This window comes from Diadema setosum, chromosome 6 (assembly GCF_964275005.1).
Source record: "Diadema setosum chromosome 6, eeDiaSeto1, whole genome shotgun sequence".
In the NCBI taxonomy this organism is placed as follows: domain Eukaryota; kingdom Metazoa; phylum Echinodermata; class Echinoidea; order Diadematoida; family Diadematidae; genus Diadema; species Diadema setosum.
In genome coordinates this window covers 23091500-23102711 of record NC_092690.1, presented here as the reverse complement: position 1 = coordinate 23102711, position 11212 = coordinate 23091500, and the positions used below count along the sequence as shown (strand labels likewise).

The 11212-nt window shown below is 39.8% G+C and overlaps 1 protein-coding gene across 1 annotated transcript in view; it reads left to right on the top strand.

The window, feature by feature from the left end:
- The first annotated feature begins 662 nt into the window (after positions 1-662).
- Positions 663-11212, top strand: part of LOC140229651 (ubiquitin carboxyl-terminal hydrolase 25-like) — a 46243-nt gene continuing 35693 nt past the window's right edge. The window contains exon 1 of the mRNA XM_072309893.1: positions 663-815. Coding sequence (XP_072165994.1) covers positions 771-815 — 45 coding nt within the window. The 5' untranslated portion in view covers positions 663-770. The remainder of the gene's footprint in view (positions 816-11212) is intronic.

Below are 11212 nucleotides of genomic sequence, written 5' to 3'. Positions count from 1 at the left end.
GGCTGCCATTTTGGTTCACATCTAGTCCTTCTCGATCTAGACCCTTTGTCATTCTCAAAGGGCTTCGATGTTATTTGAGGGTCCTCCTTTGGATTGATTAGGTAAAAAACACACAAAATTAAGCATAAGAAAAATTAAGATTAATTTCAATTACAAGATAGCCAGTCTCAGGACTTTAGAACTTGGTAAAATCAACATGTTCATCAGGCAGAATTAGAAAAGTAGAACCTAATTAAGACTAGCTGAAACGTATTTTTCAGTGTTCCTGTTATCAGGCAATGAAATTGTAGTTTCATGTATTTTAGACAATGATATTGAGTTTTGTGTGTATCTGACCATTTCTTCTTCTGAATACCTGTAAAAAATTGATATTGCTGAAATGGTTGTGACCAAAATCTGTAATGGACTTGTGAATTCAAGGAGAATCTACATAAAGTTGATGATGCTTGGGAGTAAGTCTTGTAAACAACACAGCTTCTCCGCTCCCCTATCATTCATTCAGCTACCAGATCAGATCACACACAATTCACAAACGGACGAAACCATCGCAGTGTGTAGTGTGTACGTACGTCACAAGCGCAGTGCATGCATGCATGCAGTGTGCTGTATTTTGTACACGAAAATATGTAAAACCCGGTGGAAGAATGCGTGCTTATGAATGTCTCTGCTACTGCGAAAGAAGTCGTAGCTTATCCTGTCGCAGATTCCATAATTCTGATGGCAAATACTGATACTGAAGAGACGCTAATTCTGAGTAACTCTTAAAGAAAATGACGGTAGAACAAAATGTACTTCGTACCCACAGACCTTCAAAGGTAAGGCACTAAGAGATGTAATGGGCATTTGACGCTTTAGATATGTGCATAGTCCCAAACATTGCAACTTGTGTTATTACGTGTGTGTACGTGAGTAGCAGTTGTCTTGCGCTGCTTCATTTCATGTGTTGCTGTGAGCTGTGGTGTGGAAAGGTGTCAAAAGTAAACATGCATGACAAAACCTAGCCCGACCAGACGCTGTTAATACGCTACGCGAATACAGCGTCTGACCAGCGAGCGGGCACCTTCAAAGTGGGGAACCACAACACAACTACAAAACTTATGAAAATTTATACGTTCTTTATAAACATTAAAGTTTACTCACGTTAAGTGCATGCTTGTATTACAGAAGGTTCGTAAGTCCATTGAGAGCCCTCGTGATAAGTCCGTGGAACCAAAAAATGATACTTTCTGGCGGATTCCCTAACACCGTCGGGTTCATCGTTGCAGAATTCAAAATGGCGCCTTGATCTCTGCCGAAATCTTTTGCGTGCGTGCGATGCGCTGCTTGAGTGTTGGTGTAAAGCAGCAGCACGGTCGACAGCGCGACCTTTTGACAGGGCATTCAGATCATGTGACCTCCCGGATATTGGAAATGGCCTGGAGTGAAAGACGATGTACCGTTCGTGAAACGTTCACACATGCTGCATATAACCATCATTTTAGGTAAGTTATTAAATCTAAATTTCAATATTCATAGCATAGATATGAAGTCTCATTATCATTTTGTTTGTCAGATGAGTTTGAAGTGACAAAAAAATGATCTAAAGTATCAAAATTCAATCCGATCGCATGTGATCGTTGGACCCTCTTCGTGTTTGGAGCTTCGCTGGTACAGCCCTGTCGCGCTACGTATGTACAGCGGCGACTGGGCTGTGTATAGTTAGACAAAACCTAAATCTCCACTCCCAGTTTCCCATTCTTCGCCTTTGACGTGCATGTTTATTATCGTTTTTTTTTTTTTTGCGCCTATTTTCCAGGAAATACATGTAAAATTATGTAAAATTTAGAGGTACATAGCATAGGATGTCCTACCGAGTACCGTGGTTATAAATTATACAAATGATGCACAGGATAGAGTGCGTTAGTGTAGGCGTAGCGCACTCGAGGGTATTTACAATTGTGAAACATGCACGAGGCGAAGCTGAGTGCATGTTGCACTACATTGTAAATACCCGAGAGTGAGCTGCATCTCCACTAACGCCACGAAATAATCCTGTGCATCATTTGTTTTATAAAATGGGTCGAAAACTAACAGCATTTTCACGTACCTTTGTGGGTCAATAGTCCAGTCAGCTACATGTAGCACTCGCTCGAGAGAGTCGAGTCAAGCACGTCGCACTCGGAAATCCCGCACATGTAAGTACTGTACGTATCGAGTACTGTATACGTACGCCACATAACATGCTATGCACACAAGAAAGGCCGGCCGGCATACGCAGCCCGAACTAGAAGTTGTTTACAGGTATTGACAGCGCGTATAGTAGCGCGCGACGCACTTGTAACAACTGATTGAGTGCGCACTGGTACTGCAGTGCAATGGTACTAAAGTAATCAAAGCCCACGTGACTCATTTCAGCGCTTCCTATTGGCTACGTTCTTGAACCCATTTTATAATAATGTTTAGTAAACGATTTAGTTGTGTAACATTAAATTTACCTCTTTTTTTTTTTGTATTCCAAATACAAATGAAATACAGAATCTTGTTCAGCAGTCTTCAGGAGCTCCCAAATCTAAATGTTTAAAACCAAGGTCTAAAATGTAACTGTTTACTAACACAGGAGTGCAATTCCAATTAGTTCTAGACCTCTAATTGTTAAAAAATGAGGACATGTCATTTTTCACTTTTGACTCGTCATTGAATTTGTTTTCATCTTTTGTAGGCCTACACATACAATTGTAGGTAGTTTCTACCAGGGGAATTTATTTTACTTCTCAAATTTGATTAGCAGTTTTGATCAATGGGAAAATACTTCGATGTCATGTCAGAGTTGTTGTGTACAGACTACAGTACAGTCCTAATCTCCTATGTGAAAAACCTGCTGCTACACACAAGAAATTTTGTGTAGCAATCATATTATAAAATATGCATAGCAAATTGCAATACCAGGAAAATTATTCTCTGTTCACTATAGATCATTTTCCTCTTCAGAAATTCATGAAGTGTTGAAATGTGTGCATTGACTGGCTACAATTGTACGTTACTGTCTTATTAGTGGTGTTCATCATCAATCATCAGCAATCACTTGTGTGGTACAATATGTGTCTGGCTGATTACTTTGTCTACTACTGACCGCAAGCTGTTTAGATTATGTTAAGCAAACTGCCCACAATTTGACCATAACAATTTGACCACCCGCTATGTAGAACCCATGCATTTGCGCGCGGTCAAACTTTGGCATGGGAGATCGAACCTTGGTGCAGGTTTTTGAACTAACATTTTAACATTCAAGTTCTTGTAGACCAAAGAACACAGACACACACAAAAAAGGTGGAAATGGGTTTAATAAGATATTGATTGCATGAACTACTTCCACCTACAGTGTACTGTACTGGTCGATTTGATTCAAAGCACTGGAAAACAAAATCAGACCTAACATACAATACATGTACTGTATTTTATTCTGCAGTACTTTTAAAGCTTGTTTGTTTGTTTGTTATTACTGTATTCTGGTGTCATTTTGTCTTGCATTTGATATTGCCCAAGCATACAACTGAATGTGCAATGATGAGTGAATGTACATTGTAATTGTATAGTAGCTAGAGATTTTTACCATTGAATATTGATGAACCAACAAATTATAAAAATGAAAGGTTTGGGCTGTTTATCAGTCTGACACTACAATAATTTACCAAAGGTTCCCCCTCCCCCCATTTTGTAATTTTGTCATATTTTTAAGTAAACATGGGCAGCACATGACTGACATTACATTGTTATGTACCAATTTACATCATACTCATGTAAAAAACTTGTGTGGAGGTTGTTGGATTGTTGATTTTTTTTTAGCGTACGATTTGTGCCCCAAAAATTGATGCCATCTATCAAAATGTACGGAGTTCTGTATCTTTTTGGCTTATTTTCGTATTACTTGTTATGAGGGGTCCAAGGTCCAGTATAGTGAAACTTTCCTCCCACCTGATTTTTGCTTCTTCATTTTTTTTTTTTTTTTTCGGGGGGGGGGGGGGGGGGGGGGGAGGGGGAGAGAGATTGTATCTTTTTGACAATCTGGCTCTGTGTGTTAAGCAGATTTCTCAGCCTGAAGAGGCCTGGTCCACTCCGATGCGTGAGAGGTGTTTACAGCACCAGAACTTATTGTTGACTCCTCTTATTCAATATATCGAAAAAATTGATGTGAAGTTAAAGGGAAAAAAAAAAAGAGATCAGGAGCAGTGTGGAGGTGCATCATTGTAATTTTTGTCTTTCTTTTTGATGATGCTGCCCCAGTGTTCCACCGTTGATGGGTAAATGGCCCTATCTACAATGTTGTAGTCGGTCAGTGTCTTGTGTGTGGCCAATGGGCTGCATTTCTGGATTGATTTTATTCAAACTCAGCATGACTTATGATCCATATGTATGGAAATGTGTTCATTTGAACTTCTTACTGCCTGTAACTTTTAGTGGTATCACCATTTGCTTGTGTAGTTTTTACACAAAATTATTTACTTTTTAGTGTCTCATTGTCTGCACTCTACAAACTTTTCTGAAGTTTTGTGTGGAGGTGTATCATCATGTACTTGTTTTGGTTATGCTGCCAACACCAAAAAAAAAAAAAAAAAAAAAAAAGACTGTGAAAACAGAAACAAACAGAATTTCCACTTAAAAAGAAATAAAAAAATCTCTGCATTTAGGCCAAAATATTATGTTTGTATGCACCATATTATCATGTGATTTACAACTTGGAATACCAATGCGCATTACTACTGGGAGGGGGGGGGGGGATGGGTGGGGGAGATGCATAATCTCATGCCTAGGGCTGCCTTTCTCTATTATAATACTGTGCCATCTCTGCTATCAATGTTTTTAGAGGTTGCATGAAATTATTCGTACATTGTACAATTGTACATAACGCATACATTGTACACATATTTTGGGTGTTATTGTTTCTAAGAAGTGTACGTCTTAGAAACAATATCACCCAAAATTTCAATGTACCGGTAACACATCAAGTATACTGAAAACCTGTAAGATTTCCTCCCCCCCCCCCCCCCCCCCCCCCCCGAGAGAGAGAAGAAAACAACAGCAAGTAAAAGAAATCTGAAAAACTATCCCCTCTCAGGAAAAAGGAAAGGAAAAACATGAAATGACAAATACATTATCTGCGATGTTACATACAATGTACCGTACATCTAATGTATAATAAATGAAAGAATGTGACCCAATGCAATGTGTGCTGTTTCAGCACACTGCACAATGTGCACATGTGATGTACAGTGCATAAAATGCTTGCCAGCCAGTAACATGATCAACCAGCATCTTATTACAAGCTCTCAAACACAGTAGTTTCTAATAGGCTATCCTATCACACAAAACTACTTGACTGCTCACTGATACTTTTGACCACTTTTGACCAGTTTCCTGCCACTTGATATGAAACTTTTGACCACTTTTGACCACTCGCCACTTGATATGCAAGTAATCACGGAAGTGAAAAGTGGTTGTTTTGTTTTTTGAAATTAGTAAACTGTATATCTGGGATGAATCTCTAGATTCAAAGACTCAAATTCTCACTCTCATAAATTCTCTGTTTCAAGTATACCGGGGTACATGTACAGCTGTAATTTAAGTCTACATTGTAGTTATTTGAAGCATGTACCATATAATGTTTCCATTTTTGAACAGATATTTTTAACTGAATAGTTACATTGTAGATTTGTTTCAAGTGCCAGGGAAAGATTTGAATGGCAGAGATTGTTGTCAACATCTGAATTCATCACAGAAGCTCTCTACACTGTACATTGACAGGAATGCAGAATGTGCTTAATTGCCTGTTACGTGTACATGTACAATTATGCTGTGCACACATGAAATTTCCCATACTGCAATTTGATTTAAATTGACTCTATTCATTGCTTAGTGTTAAATAGTGTCCAGTTTCAAGGGGAACATTTTGTTATTGATCTGCATCCATGAGTATGAATAAATGGTAGTATGAAAAATTTGTTTAAAAAAAGACATGGAAAAAATAAAATGCAAAACAATGACATACAGTTGTACATGTACTTGGGTTATGGATTCTTGCAAGCTACCTTGATTGATCCATCTAGATACAACTGTACTTGCATGGATGGTACAGAGATGCCAACTGTTACTTAATTTTGTAGTATTTTGTGCAGGTTTCTACCAAAAATTCAGCAGGTTTTATGGAATCTACTGCTTTCCCTAAATTGTATTACAACACACGTGTCTAATTATCTTTCGGACACCGAAAATATGCCTAACAACCCTCAGATTGCTGCAGTGCTGTTTTACAAGGTTCATGGTTGTAGGTGTACAAGAATGGCTTACTGTAAAAGCTGCTAATTTCTCAAAATAAAGATGTTATAGTGAATGAGAGGTCACAGACATTTTCGCTTGATATTGTTTTTCGCGATTGACACAGAGGCTATTGGACAAATACTGTAGTGTCAAGTGAGTGCCCTACTGTCTGTCCATTCACACCACCACTGTACTGCAATAAATATCACTGCATCCTTTTGCAATTTAGGTTTATTGATATATCAAGGAGGGATGCGCGTGACGTGAAGACAGACATGTACTAGCACACATGTGCGTATCCGGCCAGCCATGGGCATGGTTTCGCCTCAAATGCTGCAAAATGAGCATGCCAATATTTTTGTGCCACAAAATGAACACAATCAAGATCAGGTGGCGATATTTTCTGGTAGTAGTGCCGTTCATATTGCCAGTGAAATTTTGTGAAGTTTGGGAGATAGTTGCTAGGCAACTTGACGACATCCCCCCCCCAAAAAAAAAACTTCGCCAGAAGTGCAAAATTTCGCTCTCCGAGCAAAGTTGCTGCTGCGAATTGTATTGCAAACGCTTGTCACGTGACAATAGCGAAGTTTATCATGTGACTTTTGCACACTTCCTGTTCGCTTCATGAGACTCTGCGCGCACAATGTGAATGTGAATGGGAGTGAAGGTTTATGTGGGGTCTTCGCGACGCTACTGTACTAGATATCATAGCGCAAGCGAGCAGTACAGATTGCATGCACAATGTAATGTCTCAGTGTAGGAGGGAAGAATGACACATAACTGCGCATGACTACCAACTGTGTAGGCCACAATATGTACATTATTGTACATCACATCGATACTGTACTTCCATGCACACACATTGTTCTTCTATTCATTGTTGTTACAAATCATTGTTTAGTATGTACCCGGCTTCAGTTCCATTCAATTACAAGTGAAGAGTTTTGCTCGGAGTCGAACCTATGCCAAACCAAACTGCATGTTCTTGAACCTGTTCTATTGTCCCTCGCGCATGCTCAATGTGATGCGATGCGAAGTTTCAGTAATTACTCTTCGGGTTCGTAACTTTGCAAAATTTTGCTGCATTGTGAAAGGACACTCGTAATTTTGTCAAGTTTCATTTTGTGATTTTTCCAAGTAAGAATGGCCCTGTTGTTGAATTTGCGGTCCAAGAGTGATTTGCGAAAATTCAAGAAGATTTAACCCTAATGAAAATAATGGCTTTACAGTACACCTGTGTCATTGGGAATGTATGGAATGCTATTCGAGGAAGCACAAACCTTTACATTGAGGAACACTCCATGTTTTTCCACCTTTTTCTGCCACTCATTATCTATCCACAATGTCTGAAGAGTTTGATTGCAAAATGGCATAAGTGCCATTTTAAAACAAGTAATTCCTTCATCACGATAGAGCCAAATAAATATTGTAAAAGTGGACATTTTAGCAATGTTGAAATTTTTGCACATTTCGCACAACCAGGAACTAGCCCGAAAATAACAGCATGCGAATATTTTTGCTGCCCGTACACACATTGTATGTTCCAGTAGTTAATGTCTTGATTCTGCGGAATCAAAAACACACACAACTCTTCTTGCTTGGCCAAGCACGAAAAGTTAGAGGTTGCGTGAAAATATCCACTTTTATAGTAATCTTTCCAGTTGATACCTCACCTGTTACATTTTAAGCAAGAAGTACTCTTGAAGTATTGAATTGAAATATCCCATATCATGTTATTATTACTTTATATTCTTTATATTTTGGAAGCACGAATGGCAAATGTTTCACATACATGTATTTTACAAGAATTTGTTTTGCAATCAATCTCTTCAAATGTCTCCATGCACTTCTGAATGAAAGACCAGCAGCTTTGATAAAGCACCTCTACACTGCAGTGGAGCATTCACCAATCCTTCACAACACATTTTATTTAAAACCAAACCAAACTGGGACACACCATAGGAGGAACACACGTCCTCTATAGATAGAGTTTTATGGGGAAGGAAATATAATGCAATGTCCCCCCAGACACTACTCAAGTAGTCTATGCAAATTGTGTGCGTATGACCTTCGCAAAGGTTATTCGTGACATGGCTATAAGGGTTGCCCTGACTATGGAGAAAGACATTTGTATGATTAATATACAAGAGTAGTTGCAACTGATGAAATAACAAACCTCAAAGAGAAAAGTATATTAGTATATAATCAATATATCTATATATTTCATCTATTCCCATGCAGAATGAAAATAAGTGCATGAAATGAGTTGATCACTTGGTGCTAGGCTGAGAAGAATGAATGGAATATAAATAAAGATGATGTCACTGAGTGGATGTGCATGATACATGTAGCATGTGCCTGATGTGGCATAGAAAACTGCTGAGAGGGGTCTGCAGCTGAGACTACTCCTCAGCAGCAGATCTTTAAAATGTTCTCTCTGGGATCATTGATAACAGCTGACAAGGAGGGAGCCAGATGCCTGCATTAGGTCGACTCGGATTCCACACATACCACGCCTGGAAGATCTTGGGCTGGGACTACACAGTCCCAGTATCGTATACACACACTCATGTTGGGCTCTTTACCCCGCAGGATGGTGGCGGAGGATGCGGGGTATCCACGGAAACTGCATCCCTCTCATGGATCATCCCTCTTGTCTCGAGGGAAAACCAGTGTATTTTTGGAGACGTGATGGTGCAAATGTGCATTGTTCACATGGTGCGTCAGTGAGCAGGCAGACAAGGGTTGAATGTAAAAATGTTTTCCTCGTTGGTGATTAGAATGACCCCCCCCCCCCCAAAAAAAAAAAAAAAAAAAAAAAAAAGAAAGAAAGAAAGAAAAACCCAACGAAACAAACAAACAAATGTCAGACAGTAGCAGGGATGCTGGTTTTCAGGCAAAGCCTGAATTCAGGTCCTGGCAGTTTCAAAGTTCAGGTTTTTCATGTCCCTGCAGTAGAAAGATGATGAGGGAAATGGTTAACCACAGATACCCAAAGCAAACTAAAATAATATCGATGATGATGATGATGATGATAATTAAGATGATGACGATGATTATGATGCTTATGATGATAATGAATGATAACAATGATGGATATGATGATAACAGTTACAGTGATGCAAAATATGTCAACATTCCTAATGAGAAAGAGAGGAAAAGAAAAAAGAATAGATCAGGAGATGATTTAACGAGGAGGAATGGGCCTAGGAGGAACAAGAGAAGGAGGAGGAGAAGGATGTAGACAAGGAAGAAGATGAAGAAAGGATAATATTGATGGCATTGAATGATTAAAGTAGAAACTGCGAGATACAGACACCAGGGCCCCATTTCATGAAAAGTTAATGTGATACAGTACATGCTGCAACTCTTGCTGGAATGGCAATTGTCATGGTAACAACAAGAATCTGGCTTCCTAATCAGCTGTTGCTATTGGAAGTTGCCACTCCAGCAAGAGTTGCTATCCAACGTCTTTGTTGAAATGAGGCCCAGAAGCTGCAGTGTCACTTTCACAAGGAAGAGGTAATTTGACAAGATGATGAAGGTGAAGATGACGAGGATGTAAAAGATATGTTGTATTGATGATGATTTCACCAATGATAGTGATAAAGAAAAGGAAAAAGAAGAAGAAGAAGGTGATAATGGTGATGGTGGTGATGGTGATGGTGATGGTGATGATGATGATGATGATGATGGTGATGGTGATGGTGATGGTGATGGTGATGGTGATGGTGATGGTGATGGTGATGGTGGTGATGTTGTTGGTGATGATGGTGATGATGATGATGGTGATGGTGATGTTGGTGATGATAATGATGATGACGACGATGATGATGATGATGATGAAATAACTTCATTATGGCAGTGATGATAATGAAAATTAAGTTGATGAAGAGAAAGGCAACAACGGTGGAGATAATGATGGAAATGCGTTGAAGAGGAGTACAGAAGGAGGAGGATTATGATTGTCTTGATCATGATAATGCCAATACTATGAGCTCTTGTTTCTGAGTATATGATGTCGAAATCTGTTCGGGTATCTCCCAACAGGCCTGCTAGTCAATCTCTCTGTAGTCTGTTGCCTAGAGCTCTCATGTGCATGTTTCAACAGGAAGACCCAGCTGTGGTATCTGCTGAGAGTACAAGTGAGGAGGTCAGTAGGGAGGAGGGCACTTTCTCCCCCCCCCCCACCCCCCCCCCCGCCACAAATTGCTGTGACATCTGACTTCATACCCCATCCCACCATACACAAAGTACCCCTAACTCCCTCTCCCTCCTCCTTGCATACACACAAACACACACATTATCTTTGCATGTATGCTTCACACTTTCCATCGTACAGTATGTGCACATATGGGAAAATCTTTAGTGTGTTGTGAAAGTGCAAAGCTACATGTACCATCTACCCAACTCGTCTGTCTCCGTGAGTGCGTAGATCTGGAGCAGGTACAGTTAATCCTTCAATGGTGCGAGTAATTCTGTGACATCCCGGAAGAAAGTGCTGCAGCTGCCAGACATACATATAGGCATAGATCTATTTGGCAGGCAGCGATGAAATCATTTGAAGGAAACATTTTGTTTTGTCTTTCAATGTCCACAAAATTCTCTGATGACCTTAATCTCATCTCATCATCCTTTCCATTGCTTCTCCCACCCTTTGAATATTTTTTTTATTATCAATATCCAATCCCCATAACCCTCTCCCCCCCCCCCCATCCATGTGCCCTGCCCTTCCCCCTTGTAACAGGAGTAAAGATGGGCGAGACGAGAGTTCACCTTCATCCAAGATTCCAGAGAGCTCTCTCATCCATTGTGGTTCCCCGCATCCTCCCATTCACTCTTCACTCACTCACATGGCCCCCATCCTCCCTCTCCATCACACACAAATGATCTCTTTTAAACATGATCTCTTTAGTTTAAA